The sequence below is a fragment of the Arachis hypogaea genome, chromosome 19 (genome assembly GCF_003086295.3).
Source record: "Arachis hypogaea cultivar Tifrunner chromosome 19, arahy.Tifrunner.gnm2.J5K5, whole genome shotgun sequence".
Lineage (NCBI taxonomy): Eukaryota > Viridiplantae > Streptophyta > Magnoliopsida > Fabales > Fabaceae > Arachis > Arachis hypogaea.
The window spans coordinates 44014469-44039863 of NC_092054.1; the positions used below are offsets into that span (position 1 = coordinate 44014469).

The 25395-nt window shown below is 34.9% G+C and overlaps 2 protein-coding genes across 2 annotated transcripts; both read right to left on the reverse strand.

Annotated features, from left to right (window-relative positions):
• Positions 1–21: 21 nt before the first annotated feature.
• LOC112775615 (mannosylglycoprotein endo-beta-mannosidase-like) lies at positions 22–5336 on the reverse strand. The gene is given in 12 exon segments (XM_025819368.3): positions 22–829; positions 1045–1272; positions 1382–2071; positions 2253–2457; positions 2580–2749; positions 3087–3317; positions 3646–3694; positions 3786–3844; positions 3928–3953; positions 3956–4154; positions 4342–4480; positions 5018–5336. Coding segments are annotated over 12 exon segments (2895 nt in total). The 5' UTR covers positions 5191–5336; the 3' UTR covers positions 22–103.
• A 2034-nt stretch (positions 5337–7370) lies between these two features.
• Positions 7371–15936, reverse strand: LOC112779746 (putative UDP-glucuronate:xylan alpha-glucuronosyltransferase 4). The gene is made up of 2 exons (XM_029295738.2): positions 15094–15936; positions 7371–8353 (listed from the first exon to the last, which is right to left on the reverse strand). The coding sequence occupies exons 1-2, from the start codon at positions 15869–15871 to the stop codon at positions 7371–7373; spliced, it is 1761 nt and encodes a 586-aa protein (XP_029151571.2). The 5' UTR covers positions 15872–15936.
• Between the last annotated feature and the right edge of the window lie 9459 nt (positions 15937–25395).

A 25395-nucleotide genomic window follows, 5' to 3' on the forward strand; every position in this document is an offset into this window, starting at 1 on the left:
AGAGAGAGAGAAGGGGGCTTGTTTAGTTCTGAATTTCAAATGCATTTATTAATGGTAATATATACACAGTTGATCAATTTCACAGTGTTTCTCTGCGACATCCTCATAGAGCTTCAAGTACAGTGTGTCCTTCACTGTAATTCCAGCCCTGCAGAGTAATTCTAGGAGTGACACCCTCAGGGACCTCAAAGCAAATTTTAACAGTCATGGCCTCTCCTGGAACCAATGAAAAATAGTTATCTGAGTAATGAACAGGGAGAATTCTTGTGTCTTCTCCCTCCTTGTGGTCCTTATTTGAAGAATGCACAGAAAACTGAAGAAAGAAAGCAACACCTATACCATTTCCCTTAATTTCAGATACCTTCAAACCATTATTTTTACCACCAATGCATCTGTGTAATCTCTTAAACCAACCCAGTTCATGTTCTGTTGAACTGTTTTCGGTGTTTGGTGCTTTAGATATGTTTTCCACGTGCATTTTAAATCTATAAGTGGACCCTTTAACAAAAATCTCTGATGTTATCTTGAGTGGTATTTTCTTCTTCCTATATGGCTCCAGTAGTTTGTAGTCTCCACCAGGAAGGTGCAGCCAATATAAGTTTCTTGATAAAACTCTGTTATCCGATTTGTCGTAGAGTTTGAGCAGAAGAAAGTAGACCGGCTTTGCGTTTTCCGACTTGGGATAGTCCATCTCAAAAATAGGTGTTACTGTTCTAGGTAGCATAGTGAAGCTTTCATGAACTTTGTAGTATGGACACATTCCATCTAGATCCCACACTGAAGCTTCAATAGCCATATTAGACAATTTCTCTGATGTAGTATTAACAGCCTGTTTTAAGCAGAAAAATAAAAGAAAATTAAAGCAAGACCTTCCAGAAACTATTCAGAACTGGAAAATCTTGATGATTTGCAGATATATCCTTTTAGCTTGTTCCCATTTGCTTCCTATCTCAATTTTCATTTAAGAGACAAGGGAGTAATGTGTTATTTTCTTTCTCATCTTATTGAAAGGAAAACTTTAGTCTTAGTTTCTTAGATACTTACTTCTATAAAGTATGTATCTAGATTAAGCTGTACATGAATTGGCTCTGCAGCACATCGACAGCCATAGAATCCAGCTGTTTGGTCGAGAAGATGATCATAAAATTGACCTCTCAGACCAGTCCAAGGATTTTGTGTTTTCCAAATCAACACACCTGTATACTTGCGCCACATGCGAGAAGTCCATCCCTCAAGAAGAGCTCTGTATTGTATGTAGTTTACAAGTTGAGCCTGAAAAGATCAGTTAGAAAAAAAAAAACACCCCGCAACTGCACAACAAAGATAAGATCACGGAAAACTCAACATGAATGAGTGGCTACCAGATAAAAGTTTCTCATACCTTAAAACAAAAATCATCAAGATCCTTCGCTATACCATAGAGCTGAATCTGATCATGAACCATGGTTGGTTTTGAGTATGGAATGTATTTATGGTATTTCCAAATGGGATTTGGAACTTCTTCTACATAACCATTGGAAAGTTCATTAAATAATGGTATCTGCCATCCTTCTGGAGGCATTGTGGCTCTTATGGTAGCAGCAACTGGCATTCCTACAGAACCAACCTCCGGGTTGAATCCATACTTGTAGAAACTATCCTTGAAAAAATCTTCAGGGTTTTGAATTTCATATGGTCCGTCGGTAAAGTTCCCCTTCCCATCTGCAAATCCATCCCATAATGATCCTTGTATATAAATGCGAGTGCCATCAAGATACTGGCTAGGGTCCGCTGATGAATTCGTGGTAGCAGATGATGGGGTCAAGTCAACTACTACAGGTTTTCCATTTTCATTTACATGCTTAAAAAATGGATGAAGTTTCAGATCACTTTTCAGAGCAGCATTTATATCTTTTGGTGGAATCTGTTCATTTCCACCAACCCAAAGTGCAAGACTAGCATGATTTCTTAAAAGTTTGATTGTGTCTCTTGCACAAAACAAGAAAAGATCATGGTCTAGCGGACCATTTGGGTTCGACACTGGAATACCGCGCCCGTCAACATCCCCGGTAATCCAGAACTCTTGCCATACCTGCAAGAGTCAAATCATTAATATCATCAAATATAAAGCCAGTATCATGACAACAATATAAGAACTTAATTATAAACAAACTATTGAGATCTCCGAAAAAACTATACCAATAAAAAAGGACACAAATAAACCAAGAAGAAAGAATGATAAAGCAACACAAATGAGCAAAAACCAATCTTACCAGAATGCCATAATAGTCACAATAATGATAAAATTCTGGCCTTTCAGCCAGTCCACCACCCCAGCAACGAATCATCTTAAAATTCATATCCGCATGAAATTTGATATCCGTCTCATACCGCTTCTTTGAAAGTCGTAGTAGCCCGTCAGACAAGATCCAGTTACCGCCTCGGATGAAAATTGGTTCTCCATTGACCTTGAACAACCTATGATATAATAAACATGCAACAAAACATATAATGCAAAATTTGAAAACAATTTTAAGTTTGGAATTCTACTTAAAAAAATGGTATGTGCTACTAAAGAAATACTGGAAATTTTACCATACCTGCCACCGGTAGCATCATCAATATGGCTTTCAATTTTGCGGAATCCGAAGAGATGGCTCCATGTATCAGACTCACCAAATCCTTCAACATCAATGCTAATAACAACGTCGTACAAATTTTGCTTTCCCATTCCATTTGGCCACCATAAATTGGGCTTGTAGAAGAAGAGCTGCCATTACAGACCATTAACACTTGAACAGAAGCAACGAAACTTCAAGTTACCCAACTTAATTGGATCAATACTAAAAGTAGGTTAGAAATCAATCAAGGATCACATTTTTTTTATCAACATAGGGAGAAAAAAAAGATTAGAAAGAATTAAGTGAGTAACATAGACAACATAACAAATAAGTTATGAAAATGGAAAGCTAACTCAAAGTAACAAAGTTCTTGAAAAAAGATGTCATGATTAAAGATTAAGTTCTTCATGTTTCAAAAGGTTAAACCAGAAACAACAAAGCAGTAGATTGAGCATTTTCCCAGGCAGAATGATTGCAGTCACTGACCTCAGGAAAAGTAAATTGCACTCGAGATTTTGGAGGAACTGATAGCATTTGAGTTTGAAGCTTCTCCACCAATTGAACACTCCCCTCGAGTTCTGTTGTCACTTGAATTTTCAAAGAACACTCAGCAGCTGAGGAGCTTCTGTTTTCCACCTCAGTTGTGGCATGTAGATATACTCTCTTATAATTGTCAAAAAATGAGGACACCAAGTGGGGATCGGTTATTTTTACCGGCTGCGCCAAATATAGACACCAGAATCATCCTATCAAAGAGCAGCTAGAAGTACTATGAACTATATTAAAAATAAAAATGCAAATATGCTTGATCATATTTATCAAATAATTAATTATAAGGGGATGCATGGAAAAAACAAGCTTAACAAATCAACTCTTTGATGGTTTGGAAATATTTTAATATTCAATCATGATTTAATGAAAGTTTGGAAAGCTAAAATGCATTTTCTTTTTAAAAGGCATGTGCTTTATATGGATCACAAAATTATTGGAAAAAAGAGAAAAAAAAGAAGTTTGCAAGGAACTTAAATCATTCCTTAAAACTCACCCCAGTAATAAAAATGGAAACTTCATCCCATATTCCAGTGTTCCTATCTCTGCAATCAAATTAACTCTAGCATTAGCTTTAGATAGTCCAGAAACTCTTCAAATTTCAGATAATCAAATTAAAAGCAACATCAACTTTACCTTATAGGAGCTATCCAGTCCCAACCTTCAACATACTGTGTGGCTACATCTTTTCCTATCTATAAAAATCAACAAAATAGAAAAGTTAAGCAATTGAGAGGGAAAAATTCAATGGATTAAATCCAGTAATTTAATCTTTGACCTCATGGTCGCCACCTTGTCCCCCTGAGGAGGAATTGTCCCTGGATGATCCGGTGGGTGAACTAGAACAGCAAGCAAGTTACTGCCATCCGGATTGAGAATACCAGTGACATCAAGAGAATGCCTCCTAAACATTCCTTTTGGGAGAACCATTTTGTGCCCATTTAGATATACATCAGCAGAGTAATTGATTCCGCGGAAGTTCAGATCACACTTCTGGTTAACTGACTGCAAAAGGCTCAACCAAGAAAAGGATAAACTGAATTCGGTTAGAATTTGGAGTCTATATGCTATGATGGGGGAAAAGGCCTTACACCAAAGTCCAACTTGAATAATAAAATTATATAAATATTATATATCATGATACTGTTTCAAACTTTTGAAATTGCATCATATGAGAGAGGAGAATCCCTACCAGCTTGCACTGAAAGGTTGTAAAGAACCAGAAAGTGTAATAGTCTCTTCCAGAATCAGCAATATCCAAGATTGCCTCATTTCCAAGTCCATAGAAAGGATCAGGCACAACTTTGTTCTTCACCAAGGTTCCCAAAACACTGTCACAAGAAAGAAAATGGAAAATGAATGAAACTCACTTAAACCAATTCAATTTAAGTCTCAAATCATGTTCAAAACTCAAAACTTTCACAAGGAAGCAGGTTTCAACAGAGAACTCTGTTCCTTTTTATCTGTAACTCCAACAGAATCCGAAAACGAGGAACGAAGAGAGTATCAAAGAAACAACAAGCGTGTGCATGGATCATTGCAGCTAAAATAATAAGGCTGCATTTGTTAACTTAGAACTGGAAAAATGTTACTAAAAGCTACAAATTTGTATCTATTTGTTTATCCAAAATACCTATCTCATTCTAACAAATGTGCAGAATATAATGGCAAGTAAAGCTACTAAAAGAGTCAACTACTATCTCGTTAATGTCTCTAATGTTAAAGGTAGCATAAGACTAAAGATAGTGAAATGAAAACAGAGACAAAAACAGAACTTTTCTTGTCTCTGACTCTTATCTCTATCTTTTCTTTTTGGATCTTAAGATAATTTAGTGTAATAAAGAAACAGAAAGAGAAAGAGGGATTACGTTCCGGGAACAAGAGCATGCATCCATGGTGGGGAAGTTGGGGCAGCGGTGGAAGGAGGGTTGGTTGTGGTGAGCTGAATGCCACTGAACTGAACCTCAGTGGACCTTGCTGCAACCCATTCTGAATCAAGAATCATCTTCCCTTGTGCCTCTTTCATCACATTATTCACCATGTCTCTTACTCCAAGTGTGATACAATCATGTGATGAAATTTATGTTGTCGGTAACAACAAGAGAATCACAGAAAGTGTATTATCACTATTTGCTATGTTATGTGATAATGCGTGTGGAAATTGGTGTTGTGACCACTGTCACCGAGTCACTAGTTGACTCACTCTTATCTTATGGTCCTTCATGCAATCATATCATTACAACAATCACAAAATCATCTTTAATTTCCATTGTTACATTTGAATCCACTTTAAAATCACTTGGGGTATTTTAAAATAAATTCCACTCGTAATTAAGTCTCGTAACTTTTAGTCCCATCCTATCAAGCACGGACTATTCTCTGAATTGTGTATCTGCGTGTTAGACATATTTTATAAACGATATTTACTGGTGTTTGGTATCTGTTGTGTCCAACTGTATCTTAATAAAAAACAAAAAATATTTTTTTAGATACATATAGACATACTTAAATATTATTACGTATTAGTATATTCAATTTTATTTTAACATATATTTTTAAAATAAATTTAGATATAATATATATTATTATTTATTAAAACAAAAAATATTTTAAATACTTGACATAATTAAAATAAAATATTAAATAATTAAATTAATTTATATTTTAATATCAATAAAATATCAAAATATTATTACGATTACTTTATATTTTATAATATTTTAAATACTTCATATTTTAATATGTGTGTCCGCGTGTCTTATAATATTTTAAAATTTACGTATTGACGTGTCTCGTGTCATGTCCGATGTTTATATCAGTGTCCGAATATCATACGTGACATTCTTTCCGTATTTAATTTATTTTTAATGTATTTTATATACATAATTAAGTTAATAATTATTTTTTTTACACATTAGATATACCTATATCAAAGTCGTATACGAATAAGTTCAAAATATAAATAAATACAGGTCAATATGAATATGTACGACGTAAAGACTTAAGGAATAAAGAATAATAATCAGTTAATTGCAGGTTTTTATTTCTCTTTTTTAAGTAATATCAAAAACACTTTATAAGGAATTTTTGTTACACTTTGTGTCAACATATTTTAATTATCAAATCATTTGTTAAATTATTAGTTCATAGATAAATATACATTATTTTGTTTGTTTATTTTAAAAATTTGATATGAGAATTTTAAAAAGTTTTTAAAAGATTTTATATATTTATTAAATAATGATAGAATTAATTTTTCTAAATATTTTAGCAAAATATGATGTATGATGATTTGCTTAGAAAATAAAAACTGTAAACTAATTTAATAGTTAAAATTTATTGAGGACTAAAATATCTAATTAAAATTTTTTAAAATAAATATTTGGACTTTTGGAGTACTACTTTTTCTTTATGGGAAAGTGGATTAATAAAAATATTGCACAATATATAATGTAATTGACTGAAATTAATTACATTAGGAAGAGGATATTACTCTCAGACGGATAGAGCACACGGGGTATTAATTTCTCGTTTGACTTATAATAATTTCTCGTTCTATATATATTAAATACACACTACAAATTTTTTTTTAATTTAAAAAAAACACATCATAATACATTTGCTACAACAATGATACTAAAAATTTACAACAGAATTAACAATGAAAGCGTACAATAAAAATAATATAATAGTTTTAACAGCAATAACTTTGTGCATATAGTTTTAACAACAATGACATTTTCTCTTTCTTATAACCGCTAGAACTAGCTACTTTTTAAATTTTATTGGAATAGTTAAAACTATTTTATACGACTACTTAATTATAACATTTTGAATTATTAAAAAAAACTGTTTAATTCTTACAATTCTCTAAAATAATAATAAAAAAATTATAGTGTAAAACTCTTTATATAATACCATATTTTTTATATAAACATGAATTAATACATATATAAGTGGTAAGAAATTTCGAGTGTGATCAGAATTTATATATTAATTAATTTTTAGTGTGTATGTATTTTTGATATTATAATTAAGAAAAAAATATAAGAAACAATTTTTAGTTAATTAATACAATCAACTTTATAGTTTAAGATTTATAATTTAAAGTATAAAATTAAAATTTTATAATTTAAAGTTTAAAATTTAAGATAAATAAATAAATTTTAAAAAAATTGACTAATATTAATAAAAAATTGAGTACCTAACATTAATCATTAATTAATTATAATGATCCGCAAGACGGTTCCTTCTTGGATCCTTAACCTGAATGTTCCAATGATCATCATTGAAATTTCTATTATTTCTTGCCCTCTGTCTCCTCTTCACATTCCTCTCATCCATCTTCTTAGAAAGTCCACAATAACTTTGCAACACTTTTGGCATGTTGTCATAAACCTCCCACCACCTTTGGTGTGCTGAATCACTAGCAAAAACATGTAATTTTAACATGTCCCAGTTACAATCATAGTTCCTGTAACACATCCATGGCTTCAACCCCAAGTAATGCATCACATACAACTCGTTTGGTATCTCATGTTTCTCATTCTCCCCTGGCAAAGGCTCAAAGTTCTTAAGGAAATTAACTTTTCTTGGTAACCTATGCCACCATGTTATTACTTCATTGATTAAACCTTGGTCACCACCATTATATGATTTGATCTCTAAAGTTTTGTCTAGCAAGTGCCTGAACATGCATTGCGACGGCTCGATCACCATCATCCCCGAATTAAACAACGTGAAATCGTTAGGCGCGGCGGATAATTGAGGGTAACTAAAGAAATCGTCAATGTTCTTGAGGACTAATAGGTCAGAATCTAGGAATATGATTTTGTCATACATAGTGAGTTGCCATATTCTTAATTTGCTATAGTTCCATTCATTGTAGGTACCCTTTTCAGCATAAGGGTTAAGGATCCTTTCTATGCGCTTGATTTTCCACCCTGCAGCTTTGAGACCCCTTATGGATTTGGGAGAAATTGAATCATCTGCAAGAAGAACAAGATCTATGATGTAATTGTTGTATTGAAGGGTGCTTGATTCTCTTTGAATGAGGCTTTGTGCTAATGCTATTGCACCACAAACATATGCTTCTGATGAGTGAAGAACTGTCACATAGGCAAATCTTGGTAACTTCATCATGGTTTGATTGTAATTTTCTGTTGCTGCTGATTGTGACATGTAGCCCCTCCATACCTCTTTGCCTTGCAAATCATCAATCATATCAACAATTGTTACTTGTCCAACTCTTTTCTTAAGCATTTTAAAGACAATTAGAGGTGAAAGCAAAAATGAAAATATATAGTATTCTTTTATGATTTCTCTAAACAACTTTTTTTTAGATAGAACACCAGATTTTAATAACTTACCTAACACATTCTTGACAGTTATTTATAAGATAAAACACAATTAATAATTGAGTAAATTAAATAATTAAATTGGTTCTTAAAATATTACACGATTTCTGTTTTGGTCTCCAAAATATTTTTTTAATCAAATTCATCCCTAAAAAATTTTAAGTTAGCCACGATAGTCCTTCTGTCATTTCTCTCGCCAACACCGTTAATGAAAGCTGATCTAACACGTTAAATTACATCTCACCATATAAAACGACATCGTTTTAAGTCAAAGAGAACTGATTCATCGAAACAGCATCGTATGGATCAGTCTTCATTCTTCAACCACATTTCCCTTCGCTCTCAGTAAACAAAAAAAAACCTTGTTCTTCGTTGTTCTCTAAATCCAGCAAAGACGCTCATTGGAAGACGAACTAGGTTGGATTTCGACGCGCTATTAATGGCAGGTGTTGTGATGCGTCTTCTCCGGCAAGAGTTGGTTCAAGTTTCACATATGGGACGGCAAGAAAGGATGAGAGATAGTGATTGAAATAACATTTCTCTCATAAAACTCTCCCTCTCACTTCCTTTTCGACGTCGTTGAGGAGAAGACAAAGAAATCTTTATCATTGTCGCCGATTGAAGCATCCGGCGTGTGTTTGCGAGTTCGCCGTTGTGACTTCGGTGCAATGATTGCATATGTGACCGACGACCATTTTCGTCATTATTTAAGGGATTTTTGTTACTAAACTTGTTAGGATTGTATTAATGATAAAATTTATTTATTTTTTGTTAGTGTTTTTTGTTGGAACTGAAAATCGTTTGTAGGATTAGAATTTTATTCTTTGTTGATTCATAAAATTTGATCACAGAGTATTATTTTTCTGAATGTTAAAAGGAGTCTACTGACTATTAATTTCTCTATTCATGGTTTATGTTTAGTGTTTGTTTTGTTGTTTGATTTTGATGTTTGCATTTTCTTCATGAAATTCGATTTTGTAAAAGGAATTTTTTTTTCTGACTGAACTTCTTTTAGGATTGTACCGTTGTTAAAGTCTACTTTTGTTTGTGTTTTTTTCTGGAATTCAAATTTGTTTTTAGAGTTAGAGTTTCGTTCTAGTTGATTAAATATTTTCGGTACCTCCAAATTGATCATTTTTATCGCTGCGACTTCTATTTCAATCACCCATCATACTGGTGACCTCAAATTTTGCCGTCTAAACCACTGCAGCTATACTCCATAAGAAAGGGATATGTATACAATATTTTAAGATTAAGGTTTGTTATTTAGGGACTCATAATTTAACCAAATTTTATAAATATATTGTATTGATTGTCAATTAGAATGTGGAGGAGTATGTTGATATGTAATTTAAGGTATCATGTTAACTTCTATTAATGCCATGAACATAAGAAGTGTCAGAAAAATTAATGTGATTAAATTAAAATTTTTAAAGAATAAATTTGATTAAAAAATCTTTTTAAAATCAAATTAAAAGATCATATAACCTTTTAAAAACCAATTTAACCCTATACTCTTTAATAATTCTTACACGTGTTAGCATAGATGACAGGATGAGCCTATGCTTTCATAAAATATGCATAATATTTAATCTATATATATATATATTCACTAACATTCACGTAGAGGGATGAATATAAAAAATTTTAGAAGTGAAGGAAAAAATATTTATATTAAAATAAATATTATTAAAAATTATTAGTTATACTAAAAATATAATAGAGATATAAAAATTAAAAAGAGTTAATGAACACTTTTATTTTTAAAATATTATTTATTATATATAATTTATAAAAAAATATTTTTTATTTTTTAAATTTAAACTTAAAACATCTTAATTAAATTATAAATAATTTATCATTTTAATTAATTTTATTTTTATTTATTTTTATACACATTTAATAATAAAAAGAGTGAATTAATTAGCATGTCAGTGCTTATTGATACATTAGCATTTATGGTTTTAAAACTAAAATTATATATAAATACAAAAAAAAAACCTGTATATAAAAAGTATGTTTATATAAAATAATAGAAACTTAATTTATAATTATTTTTATTTCTTTTTTTTAAATAATTAAATTTTTATATATTTTTAATTTAATTTTGATACATATAAAAAATTTTATGCATCTATTTAATTATGTATTGTAATTAAAAAATAACTTTTTATATTCATCACGTAAATAATTATCTAAAAGAATAAATATAATTAAATGACTATATAAAAAAATATACATATTTTAATATATCAAAATTAACTTATATGCTTTTAAATAATTATTCTACTATTTATTATAATTTTCAAATATTAATTTTCACCCATTGAATTAAAAAATTTATTTGTTATAATATTTATGACATAAAATACTTTTTAAATATAAAATAGTTGTTATAAATAAGATTATTTAAGAGATAAAATTAAAAAATAATATATAATTTTAAAATAAAGAATATTAATTAATAGAGAGATACTATTTTTTTTTAACTAATTTTTAAAAACAAAAAAAGATATTGATAATTTTACTTATATTTAGAAAACTAAGATTTAGTTTGATAATTAACTAATTAATTAGGTTTAAGAATTATATTAACATTGTTCATTAATATTTTATTGAGTTAATTTATTTACTTATTTTTAATTTTTATATTAAATCAAATTTAACAAAATAAATATTGTTACTATTAAATTTAATAAAAATTTATTTTTAGCAAAAATTTCAAGACAAAATTTTGTAAAGTTTTGTGAGGATAAAAAATATAATTATATTGAGAATATATATATATATATATATATAGAATTATTATTTTTTTTAAAAATTTAGTGGGACAAGTGCCTCTCTTCCCATCCACCTGGGTGGCTGGGTACAAATAACAATCACCAAAATGAATCATATTCCATCGCTGCATGGTTTTGTGAATAGTTAATTTTTATATTGATTGAACAAACGCATACTTTTACAATACGTGTGTACTATATTTGTTTCTTCATAATGTCTTCATTAAACTGCTTTTATTATTATTATTATTATTATTATTATTATGAAAACCATTGTATTTGCTTTATGCGGTGACCTTCGTGACAAGGATCCACCAAATAGAGAAACAGAGAATCCTCTCTATAAACTATATTCCTTTTATTTCTTACTTTTCTATCTCCAACATGGTGATCAAGTATTCAAATCACATGAAAAAAGAAAAATAAATAAAATTTATAAATATTTTCAGATCATATGAAAAAAGATCCCACTACAAGTTCTTGAAGGTCAATCACATCTTTATTTAACATGTACCATACTTTTCATAGACTCGAAACAAAACATTGTCATGAAAAACTTAATTGAAATTCAATAATAATAATAATAATAATAGAATAATTTATTCACTTGTGTTATCATTTTATCATCATAGAATGGAATATATCTCTTACGCAGCGTGGGATCTATACTCCACAGAATAGTAATAGTAATATATTTCTTATAAGGAGAATTCTTCACTAGGGAAAGAATCTTCAGAATTTTCATGGTCTAAGATGTAAAATTTTGGCCATTAAAAAATTTGAACAAATGGTCGAGATAAAAGACATTTGTTATAAAAAAAAAATACTTTTTTAATAATTATATTATATTAAAAACAATATGATTTGAAATACCAATTTTATCTTTTCTAAACTTTTCTTCTTCTTTCTCTCTCTTTTTTTTTCTTTCTGTAATCACAAAAATCCAGATACAATTATAACCCCATTTCCCACTATTATTTAACAATTTCTTGTGAAAGAAATTTTAAAAATTAATAAAAATTTATAACTATAAATCATCATGATCTTTAAGATTCAAAGAAAAATGATCACAATAATGATATATATGGTGCACTATTTTTCATGCAGTTTCTGTGCAACTTGATCAATTACATCATTTATAAGTTCTAAGATAGCTAGATCTAGATGTACGTTTGCACCATCTTCCACTTGTATTTTTCTTTTTGGCAACTTTCATGCTTGCTTAAGGATAATAAAAAGGAAAAGTATAGGAAAATATCGAGAATATTAAACCATGTGAATAATTGATAAAATTAATATTTATATGAATCAACGGCCTTAGAAAATATTTGTAGTTTACTATGTTGTGTGTCCTAAAATCCACTTAATTACTACCACAACATTGCACCACCGGGGTGTCTCGCTTGGTTAATAGATGGATTTTAAAAATAAAGAATAATAAGAAAGCCGGTCTTATGTTTGGTAAATTGTGAAGACATTGATCTTTTTACCGTGTTCGTCAACATAGAATAATGTTGATGATCGAGTGTGTGCGGTCATAATTCAAAGAACATATGGCGGTGATCTTGCTGGAAAAAGAAAATGGTAAATTATATGATAAAAATGTAAGATTATAATTTTTTTTTTATAAAATAAAATAGTACTTGAGAAAATTAAGATCTTCATTTTAAATAGCAATAATATAATAAAAAAGAACTACAAAAAGAATTTATATTTTTTTTTCTATATAACTTTAATCTAGAGTAGAGTGTCTCAAAGAAAATATGTAAATAGTTTGATGTGATATGGCTTTTTTGTTGTCGCACGAGAAAGAAGAAAAATGGTAACTTGATAATTTAAAAAAAAAAAAGATGAAGTATATTTTTTGTTTTTGAAGTTTGATAAAAGTTTTAAAAATATCTTTAAGTTTTATTTTGTTTTAATTTTGTTCTAAAAATTTTCGATTTGCATCAAATATACCCCTGACGGCTAATTTTTCAAAAAATTTAAAATTAATTCAACAACAATTTCATAAGAACAACCCTCAATATAAGCAAATCAAGCATAATTTTCATGTATTATTGTTAGTTTTGTCTTAAAATTTTTTGAAAATTTAGCCGTCAAGGATAAATTTGATGCAAATAAAAAATTTTTGGAATAAAACTGAAACAAAATAAAATTTAGAGGTATTTTTAAAATTTTTGCCAAACTTTAAGGATAAAAAATATACTTTATCAAAAAAAAAGAGATAAAAAGGAGTAATTTTATATAATTTGAAATTGTTTATGACGAAGCACTATTAAAATTCAATATTCTAGTTGGTTTATTGAAGACAAAACCTTCTTTTATAATAATATATAGAGTATATACCCATTTTGGTCCTCAAAGAATTTTAGACTGGACACTTTAGTCTCCAACTAAAATTAATTACTCGATTGGTCCCTAACAATTGATTCCGTCAGTCACTTAGGTTCTTTACTCAGTTAACTCTAACAGAGGACAAAATAGTCCCTGACAACTCTAACAGGGGACAAAATGGTCCCAGATCTCTTCTGTTCGGAAACGACACTGTTCTCTCTCAATTTTCATCATATCTCGTATAACACTAGCAGTCTAACACTGTAACTTCAAACTGCACAATGCACGCTCTATAAATTTAATGTTCACAAGAAAAAAAATCCTCAACTTGTTCTTAACCAATTCATACTCAGGAAATTAATGTCTATGTCTCTCAACTAGTTATCGTCTTCGATAGATTGCATGAATCTAGACAGCAAGTTTGATTTGTTAAGACCTGTCGTCGTCGTTGCCATCTCCCTCCTCCTCTGTCCTATCATCTCCATGACCACATTGTCCACCACTCCGATCGCTTCCTTCAGCTTCTTCTCCGAACCAATGTTCAGTAATCGCTTCAGTTTCCATATGAGTAGCAACGGCGACGTTGCTCGTTGTACTGATAGCTTGGATGCGAGGTCGAAACTGTCTGCCAACTTGGACTCTGGAAAAGAAGGAATGAAACACTCGGTGTCTATTTCAAATGAGAATTTGCATATGATGTTGAAGGAGAATCTTCTTATGATGTCCTAATGTCCAACAATCTATATTGCTTGCCGGAGAGTAGAGAAAGGCGTGCCCTTGGAGTATTTGTGGAACTTGGTCTTGAGGATGTCGTGAACGTGTCGGGGTTGGAGGTGATGTTATCGAAGACGTGGAAGTAGATGCTTTTGGTGGGTGTAGTGCAGAGGAGGTGGATGTACCAGTTACAAAGATTTAGGAAGTGTATGGTCCATGACATGTTGAGGTAGGTGCGACATGTCTGACAATTACACCATGGCTTAATCTTGGAGGTAAAGAGGAGGAAGGAAAAGATGAAAAAGAAAACTGTGAAGGTGAAGAAGGAGAGTATGAATATTAGAGTTATGCGAGATATGATACAAATTGGGGAGAAACAGTGTCGTTTTCGAATAAAGGAGTCAGTGATCATTTTGTCCCTTGTTAGAGTTGTCAGGGACCATTTTGTCCCCCGTTAGAGTTAACGGAGTAAAGAACTTAAGTGACCGACGAAATTAATTGTTAGGGACCAATCAAGTAATTAATTTTAGTTGGGAACTAAAGTGTCCAATCTAAAATTCTTTGAGGACCAAAATGGGTATATACTCTAATATATAAGAAAAAAGAAAATGATAATTCTATTTTTTTTTAACAAATTCATACAAACAAACAATCTAATAATAATGATGAAAAGTGGTAAAATCAAGAATCTGATGGCATGATTATTTTCCAAGAAAAAAAGAGCCACCAACATTTATTAGGACACAAAAAGCATACCTATTTCAGCATAAGGAGGAGCAATCTGGCATGAACCAACAGGCATCAATGTCTTCTGCCTTAAGCTTCTCAAATCAGGTTCATAAACCCAAAACTCACCCAATGGATCAGGCAACAACAAATCATCACACCTGAAAATCTCAATCATGGGCTCACAAGGCCCAATGAACACAACATAAACTTGTTCATAAGAATCCAATTTCTTCATCCAACCACTCTCCACAGCCAAATTAGCCACTACCAAATTAACATGCAACCTAAACACATCTCTAACCCCTCCCTTTTTTGTTCTGTTCCCACATGGAACTCTTGCAACCACCACATTGATGTCTCTATAATCTTCCCAAGTTGGCATTGGCATGTCATGGCATTTCGGCTTGCTGTTTATCTCGTCCTCGTCGATCCACACCGGAAAAAGATCCTTCCATGTCAAGCTTCCGTCGACGTGGTCAAAGTCAACGGATACCACTTTCTCCACTTGTGGATGAAGTGAAGTTAATTCTTGATAAAGGGTAGTTTCCACACTTTTGTTAATGTTAACAAGGCCTATGTTAATGCTATTGCTTCTACCAATGGAATTTTCTATGATATCAAACCAAGGAGGCTTTAAATTTGTTTTCTCCACCAACTTGATTCTGTTTGTGAGATTAGGAACACTATTTGGCTTCTCAAAAGGAATGATGAGTGGGATGATTATGAACAAAAGCAAGAGAATAACAAAAGTTTTTTGCTTTGAAGACAAAAGAAAATGGGAGGAAGAAGAGTACTTAGAACCCATTTTCTCTCTTATTTTTTTTGTTTTTATTTTTTGTGCAGTTATGGCGTTATGCACTAAGCTGTGAATAATTGGTGTAATATTTATAGGAAAAGTCTAGAGGGCCAGCAACTTTGTTAAATTCTGGTCAGCATGTAACCAGCAAAAAAAGTGAGCCATTGGATGAAATCTCATACCAATCTCACACCATTAAAACCATCATTGATGGCTATTTGATGGCTACAAATCACAAAAGTTACTGGCCCTCTAGCATTCCTCATATTTATATGTTCATAAGGTTGTGCAATTTAATGTTGCATGAAACTTTTTGCTGACGACAAACTTATTGAATAAGAAATATTCTTGGTAAAATGTACAAAACCAATCTTAGCACAACTTGTGACACATAACCTTTCTTTTGAGTTTTGACAATATACATTTTCTTTTCCATATTTATATTCCTATTAAACCATAATTGGCAGATGCAAGATATCTTTCTAAACTTTTTCAAGGGACCAACTTAAATAAATTTGAAATACTTATACTATTGGAAATATTATTATTTTGTTTGCAGGAAGGAGAAAGGTTGTAGACACTGACGGCAAAATATTAGTGTGATATTTTTCAGTGAATGATGGTTTGTGTCTAACTAATCAATAGATAGGGTATCTTGAAGGATGTGAACTGCTTATGGAAAATTATCCCTTGCCAAGTCAGTGATGAAGAAGCATGATATATAATATAATATATTACAATATAATATATGACATGAATTTAGCTCAATTTGGATAAACAGCTTAATTAAATTTCTTTTAAAAAAATAATTTAAACAATAAATAATTATATTAAAAATAGCTTATAAATAAGTTATTTTGTGTTTGGATTTTTAGTTCTAAAAGTGCTTATTTTATAAAAATGTGATAAAAAATAGTATTATTATGAGAGAAGTAATTTTTTTAACTTCTTTATAAGTTCCTAAATAGCTTCTTAGAAAGCTGCAATTTGATTTTGAAAATTGCACCAGACATTAATACTACTACTTTTTATAAGTCAAAATCTCAAAAAAGTTACTTTTGAAACTTTTCAAATGGGCCCTTAGTCTATTTGATCTGTGATTTTTTTTTTATTTTTAAACATGGTAGATGTACAAGGATGATCTTGAACGGGTTGAAGAGATGGATTGAGAACTCGTTGGTCTCGACGGATGACGTGATCGGACCTCTGGAGCGGCGGAGGTGGTATCTGCAAAGACACTCCAATGCCCAAGTTAGAGAATTATTGAGGTAGGATTTTAGTGTTAAGGTAGGTTGGATCGTACTTGGGAGAGCAACTAAGCTCTCTTTTTATATATGGCATAAGTTATTTTTTCTGGGGATAAAGTGGGTCCCGTTGCACCAGATTCTAGACGAGTTAGTTGGGATCTCGGATGGCTCTGGGTGGGCCGGTTCGTGAGGGACCCAAGGAGACTTGGGAGTCCAAGTCTGTAACAGTTACCTCCAGGGCGCAAGGGCTCGGAGGCTGAGGTCTTGACGCTGATGTTTTGAACTTCTCTTGTCTTCATGAGGTGGCGAGATCGGTGGATTATTGAGTGGGCAAATGGGCTTCATATCTGTTTGTTACACTTCTTTGGTGAAGTGACCGTTTAGCAGTTTTCATGATGGCGTCAAATTCACGAAATGAGAGTGACAGGTGTTTTTCCATATTTGTCCTTCCTCTTTTATTTTCTTGTCTCATATATATTTGCGAGGGGTTCTCTTTTGAATTTTTCAGACTTTTCTCCTTTTTTCGCATTTTTTCTGTTCTATATTTCATGCACTTCTTATGCTCCATTTCTGCATATTTTTGCGGTCAGCGTGGGCTTTGTGTTTTGTGCCTCTTTGTGCATTTGTATTTCTGTGAAAGGTACGCCGCTTTCTGTCCCATTACTTAGTTTGACCGGTAGTTTATTTTATGTTTTGCCCTTCTGTATTTCTTCTATACTGTGTTAGTGGGTAGGGGGTGCCACTATTTTTGACACATAGAATTTAGTAGTTGTTGTGAGATTAACATAGGCTAAGATTTATATATGCTCTGTATTTTTGGGTAGTGGGCTGACAGTAGTACCCCCTTTGGCTGTAGGTATGGTGTGACGGAGGACAGTTCAGGAGAACTCGAGCCTAATTTTTTCGGCCAGGGGTGTACCCGATCGTTATCATGGGGTGACTTCCGATGTGTCGGGTACACCCTCTTGGTTGCGCGAGGACGATCATAAAAAATTTCGGGTCGAGGGGGACATATGTGGTGGTGGCGAGGCGGAGCAACAGTACGAGCTCGTGCTTGCCGATGAGAACGAGAAGGTGTGCTATTTGAACTTGCACTCTTCTCGAGTTTCTGATTGGATGTGGGCGTATGAGCCTTTATTCACAAAGTTAGGGCTTCGGTTTCCCTTCTCTGATTTAGCCATGGCCCTTCTACACCATATTTTTGCAGCACCACCCCAGTTGCATCCGAACAGTTGGGCGGCCATCCGAACCTTCAAATTGGTGTGTGAATTTTTGAAGGTTTCAGCTCGGGTTGAGGTTTTTCTATTTTTCTTTCTCTGTACCATTCTGCAAAAGGAGGGGAAGCATCGAAAGGGCTATATCTTCTTCCGGGCTTAGCCGAATCGTCGGATCTTTGACTTGTTCGAGGATTCATTCCATGGTTTTAGGCAGAGTATTTCAAGGTTCTCCTCATCCGAGGTCATCACCTGTTTTGATTGACCCAAGAGGGCGAGCGCTGGATTGTCACTTATTGAAATTTTAGGGTGGGGGCTTCCTATCTGACTAGGGTGACTTATGAAGGTTTGTCTCCCGAGGTGGGTAGATCTTAGCGATATTATGGGAGGATCTCGTTTTGGTTGACCCAGGAGTGGGCGCCGAATTGATGTTTTGTTGGCAATTTTCAGGGATAAGTTATTGAATCCTAGCGTTATTATGGGGGGATCCCGAGGTGGGTAGATCTTATGTGGATAGGTCTCCCCCGTTTTGAGTTTTTGAGTTTGTAGTTTTGTTGCTTGTATTTTCGGGTTTATAACTTGTAATTTTTGCTTTGTTTTTGTAGTTGAAATGGCTGGCGAGCAGACAACATTGGTGAGGTTGAAGATCTCTTTTCTTCGTGATTCAGAAGGCGGGGAGACAGGGCCTCGCTGTCGACTCCTCTGGTTTTTTCACAATTGGACTCATAAATAGTGTCTTAGGAGGTGGTTACTGCTGGGGCCACCAGTGCCGATGCCGAAGTTGTGGAGATCCCTAACCCTCAGTCCAATAAGAAGCAGAAGGGGCCGGTCGAGGAGAATAGCAGTGAGAATTTTGAAGAGGAGGTGGGTGTTACCTCCGTGATGGATAAGGATTTTGATGCTATGGCCTTTATTGATCAACATCTATTACCAAGTACCGAGGAGTTCTTCCATGATTGTGACCTTGTAGGCCAAGCTAAGTTCGTGTATCGGGCCCTTCTCCGCTTTGCCGTAATTGTGCGGAAGGCAGAGCCGAAGCTATCTCAAGTGTTCCTTCTGGTTGGTAAGTTTCACCATTCTCAGGCGGAGGTCGGCAAATTGAAGAAGAAGCTGGAGGACATTGCGGCTTCTCGACAGAAGGTTGTGAAGGATTTAGAGGAGTCCGGCTCAGAGATTCTACTTCTTTTTGAACGAGACACTGAGCTTGTTTCCCAGCTAGCTCGACCTCAAAAGTAGGCTGTTGATGCTAAGATAGAGGCGTCTTCCACTAGTTCCAAGGTGGAGTCTCTGAAGATTGAGATCGCCCATCCGAAGAAGGATAAAGAAAGCCTACTCACCGATGCCAAGGAAGCTATTTCGGCAACCAAGGAGGCTTTGAAAGCTCAAGTCCAGGTGTTGGCTCCTGACGTGGATGTGTCGATGATGGGGGCCTTCTGGACCGTGAAGGGTGGTCAGATTGTGAAATTTGAATGATTTGTTAGTGCTTTGTAGAAAAAAGAAGTATTTTACTAAGTTTGTAAGCCATTTATTCGACATATATCTTTGTTGTTAGGGTCTTTTAGTGCTGTTGTGAAGAATTTGGGCTTCGTGGTAAGCCGTTTTTTTGATTAATTTGTTTTATTATTTTAGATATCCATTTTTTGTTGGCCTCAGGGGTGATTGGTACCCAAGGATAGTTGCTTTTATTTTTTTTGACTTTCCATTTTATAGTTTTTGGATTTCACTTGTTGGAAGTAATACGGATAAATATATAAAGAAATGGGAAAATTTTATTAAAAGTTTTAAGAGAATGTGGGCCTCGTTAAAACCTCCTCGAAACTTGGTGTAGGAAAGTGTGCCCGGGTTTAAAACCAAATAAAACAAGAAAAAAGTGAAATAACTTTCCTAAGTTACCCACTCAGAAGCCCAATTTACAAATAATAGCGTCATAAATTGGTGGCGTTCCATGACCTCAGTAGTTCGGTGCTATTGAGCCATTCCAACATATAGGTCCCTTTCCCGATCACAGCTTTGACTCGGTAGGGTCCTTCCTAGTTTGGAGTTAGATTCTCTTCTCTTGGAGTTGGGAGATTGATGTCATTACATCGGAGGACCAGGTCTCCTTGTATGAATTATCGTTTCACGACGTCATGGTTATACCTTAAGCTCACCCTTATTTTCAAGGTAAGTTCTTGTAGGTGGGCTATGTTTCTTACCTCATCTAAGAGATCTTGTTCTGTGGCTTCATCGTGTCCTTCGTCGTGTTCTCCAACTTCAACCAGGATGACGACTTCCATGTCGTATGTCAACCTAAAAGGTGTTTCTCCAATCAAGCTCTAAAGTGAAGTTCGGTATGACTAGAGGACAGATGCTAGCTCGTGACGCCACAATGCCTTGGCTTCGTCTAGCCTCTTCTTAAGTCCTTCCAGGATTATTTTATTGGTCACTTCAACCTGGTCGTTGGTCTGTGAGTGTTCTACTGAGCTGAATTTCTGGGTGATTCCGGGTCCATCTAAGAATTGTTTAAATCACTTATATGTGAACTGGGTTCTGTTCCGAGGGTTACCTGAAACTGTAGGTCGATCTCAGATGAGATCTTCTGTACTGGTCGGAGATGACGTGTCCGACTGGCTGGTGGCGGCCGGAGCTGTTGTGTCCGACTTGTTGGACTGGCTGCACTTCTGATCCTTGGTCACCGGAGGGTGGGGGGTACCTGCAAGAGACTCCGATACTTAAGTTAGCACGGGTATTAAGCAGTTTTATTGTAGAATTAGAGTATGAGTTATACCTGGGTACTCCAGTGTATTTATAATGGTGTAGAGTGACCTTTTTAGATAAGATAAGTTAGTTATCTTATCTTATCTTTATCTTTGAGTTGAGGTCAGCTTATCTTCAAGGGAACTGCCCTTATCTCTATAGGCTTGGATGGCCTGTGGATTTGGGCCCTTTATTGGGCTTTTCTGTCGATTTGGCCGACCTCTTTGAGAAGAGGTTGGATAGCCTGACCTGAAGAGGTCGGTCGTTTTGTCGCCAATTGATAAACCCATATTTTATGGTATATTTTGTGCTTAGTTTGAGTGATTTATTCAATCCTTCACCCACTTATTCATATTAACTGCATGGTTTTACTTTCCCTTCCTTATTATGTGATGTATGTGAAAAACATATTTCCTATGCTTTAAAATTAATTATTTTAATTACCTTTATTTCCATTCGATGCCGTGATTAGTGTGTTGAGTAGTTTCAGATCTTCTAAGGCAGGAATAACTCAAAGGATGGAAAGGAAACATACAAAAATGGAAGGAAAGCATAAAACGGAGTTTGTGAAGAAACTGGCAGCCACGCGATCGCATGGACGACGCGGACGCATGCCAAGCGCGAAGAAGCAGCGACGCGGCCGCATGACTGACGCGACCGCGCGCCTTAAGCAGAATACATATGACGCGGTCGCATGACTGACATGACCGCGTGACAAGGAAGACTCCAAATGACGCGACCGCGTGACCCACGCGGACGCGTGACAGAGGCCACGCACCAGAAATTGCAGAAAACGCTCCCAGCAAATTCTGAAGCCCTTTTTGGCCCAAATCCAAGTCCAGAAGGCATAGACCAGAGGTTATGAAGTGGGGAAATGCATCCATTCAAAGAGAGACGTCCACTTTTAGTTAGTTTTCATGATTTAGATTTAGTTTAGAGAGAGTTTCTCTCATCTCTCTTCTCTCTTTAGGATTAGGATTTTATTCGCTTTCTGGATTATCTCTTTATCAGGATCAATATTCCTTTTTATTTACTTTTGCAGTTTGATTTATGAATTCTTCCATGTTACAGATTACTCTTTTGAATTAATGTTATTTGAGGTATTTTAGTTTAATCTTGCTTTATTTTATTTATGTTGCTATTATTCCCATCTGAAGACATTTTTATTCCAGTAGATTTACTTTTCTCCTTTTGGTCTTGGTTAAGAAATCAGTAACTCAGGAGTTATCAAACTCAAACATGATTGATAATTTTTATCTTTGTTAATTAAGTTGAACTTCAATAATCCCAATCTTTTCTTAGGGAATAAATAGGATTTGAAGATCAAACCAATTAATCCTTTGACCTTCCTTTACGTTAGTAAGGGTTAACAAAGTGGAATTAAGATTCAATTCTCATCATCATTGATAAGGATAACTAGGATAGGACCTCTAATTTCTCACACCTTACCAAAAGTTTATTTACAGTCATTTATTTATTTTACTTGCCATTTAAATTGCTTGTTCTTCATTTACTTTAATTGCTAATTAAACTATTCACTCCTCATTCTCAAAACCCCAATTTACAATCTCCATAACCAATAATAAGAACATACTTCCCTGCAGTTCCTTGAGAAGACGACCCGAGGTTTGAATACTTCGGTTATCAATTTATTTAGGGGTTTGTTACTTGTGACAACCAAACGTTTGTACGAAGGGATTTCTATTGGTTTAGAGACTATATCTACAATGCGACTGTTTTTATAAAATTCTTTGCCACCATAAAATCCCAACGTCAAAATGGCACCGTTGCCGGAGAACTGCAATCGTGTGCCTTATTATTGGTTATTGTAAATATTTTTCTTTTACTTGTTTATTTGTCTCTATTTTCCCATCTTTATTTCTATTAGCTACTATGAATTCTCATCCCTTTCGCTTTGAGTTTGGTTCTAATGTTATTGAAAGGAATGGAAGTTATAACAGGAACATGCATCAATGTCAGAGCAACCAAAGATGGATGGAGCCAAGAGGATCTGATCAACCCTTTAGGCAACAACACCCTCCAAGATATCATGGACAAAGACCATTCTACAATGCATACCAAGCAAATAGACATGGTGGATAACCTTGTAATCACCAACAAGACCCACCCTGTGCTTATAGGCCATCCTCTCAACATAGCTTCGAACCACTACACTCACAAACTCCTTTTCACCATTCGCCACCACATGATCCTCATTTACCCCAGTTCCAATCCAATCACTCCCAAACACCACCACTTTCCCCTGTGCCATATCCAAATCTATCACCCCGAGAATCAGAGGTTCGCCTCAAGGAAACAGTAAATCGACTTCAAACAATCCTTCATCAACTGGAGCAAGCAGTAAGTCAATTATCTTCTAGACGTTCGAACATTCAAGGACCTCCCACAGCCCTATGTGGACAATCTAACGAAGAGCGTATTATGAAGGAGATACTAGAAACTCCAGTGGACAAGACAGAGCATGGCTTCGTACTGGAACAAGTAGAGGAAGCTGTTATTATTGAAGAAGAAGAGTTGGTTGAAGACTTAGGAGATGCTGAACTTCCATGGGAATCCAGAATTGTGGAAAATTCTGTCAAGGATGTTACAATTGATGCTAAGGAGGATTGCGCGCAGTCCCCAGGGCAGGTATTTCATGAAGAACTAGACAGAATAATCCAAGAAGCAAGTTTCCTTGATGACAATAATCTCAAGTCAAGTTCTTCTAGCAATGAGCTTGCATCCGCAAGTGAATTCTCTGAGATCGAAGAATCTTCCTCGAGTGAATACAAAGATGATACGGAGGTAGATTTCTCTCAACCTCCAGTCTATGACTTAAGTGATGAGGAAGATATAGATGGCCTTGATCAGGACATGGATACATTTGAAGAATCTTGCAAGGAAGTGGAGAATTTCACAGAAGAGCACAAGGGAGTAGAACTCACAGAACCACTGAAACCACCTATCCCAAGGCCATTACCACCCAATACAAGTTTTAAGTGGGTACAATCCTTAACCTTTAACTATATTTTTCCACTTGAATATGGGTTGCTTGAAACAGATGGCCAGCTTAGAGCTTTCTGCGGCTTTAAGAGTAAGCGGGAAATGTCTCGTGCTCAGAGCTGGTGCACAAGGTTCAATAAGGTTCCACGCTTCAACTCGAAGTGCACGGATTGGCATCATGATCAATCGGATGGATCTCGGGAAACGTTTGGTTATCCTGGTGAGAATCTAATTTCTAAACCGCCCAGATGGAAAAGTATAGATCAAGACGAAGGTGGATTTAACAGCAAAGTTTGGGATCCTGGAATCTATGCTAACAATCATCACCCCGGGAGCCTGACAATCTGTCTGAAGCTGCTCAGAAGCTTCACATGCCTAGTTTGGGACCCCGGAGGCTATTGGCATTCCAAGCATTGGTGGAGATTTATGGATGAATTTAAGCATAAGCCGCCATAACAGAAAGCTCATCCAATGTCCAACTTAAGGACTTTAACTAAAAGTGCTAGGTGGGAGACAACCCACCATGGTATGATCGTCCCTTTTTCAATTTTTATTTAGTTTTATTTGTTTTCAAGTTTTATTTTATTGAACCTGGAGTTTTGCATCTCATTCATATTAATCATTGCATTCTGCATACTGCATAATTGCATACCTGCATAAAAAAAAAAAGAGAAAAGGGTGCGCGACGTGACCGCATCATTCATGCGATCGCGTCAAGTTGCGAAAAACACTTCCCACGCGACCGCGTCATCTACGCGGCCGCGTGCCCTGGAGATCGGCGTAAAGATCCAATGTCCAGAAAGTTAGGCTGGAATCGTGCGGTCATTGTGCGTTTTGTACAAATGACCCACGCGATCGCGTCACTCACGCGATCGCGTCACTTGCACAACCTTAATCCCACGCGACAGCGTGAGCGACGTGATCGCGTCGCATGGATTGCACAACACCCCAAAAGGAGACAGAGAGTTGCGCTGAAACGACGCTGGAATCGTGCGTTTAGCACAATTTCCAGCGACACGATCGCACGTCATTCACTCTTTCCCCATTCCATGCGACCGCGTGCCCCACGCGATCGCGTGGATTCAAATTTATACCCTCCAGTCACGCGAACCCTATCAGTCGCGCCCCCCCAAACCCCTCTCTTCCCTCTCTTCTTCTCCGATCACACCACCACCACCCAGCCACCACCACCGAACCACCATCACGCCGCCGACCACCCAGACGCCGCCGCCACCCACCCCCTTCCTCCTTCCCCCTTCTTTCTTCTTCTTCCTTCTTCTTTCCCCTCCAACGCCACTGCCTCCCCCTCCGCAACCACCACCCACCGCCGCCG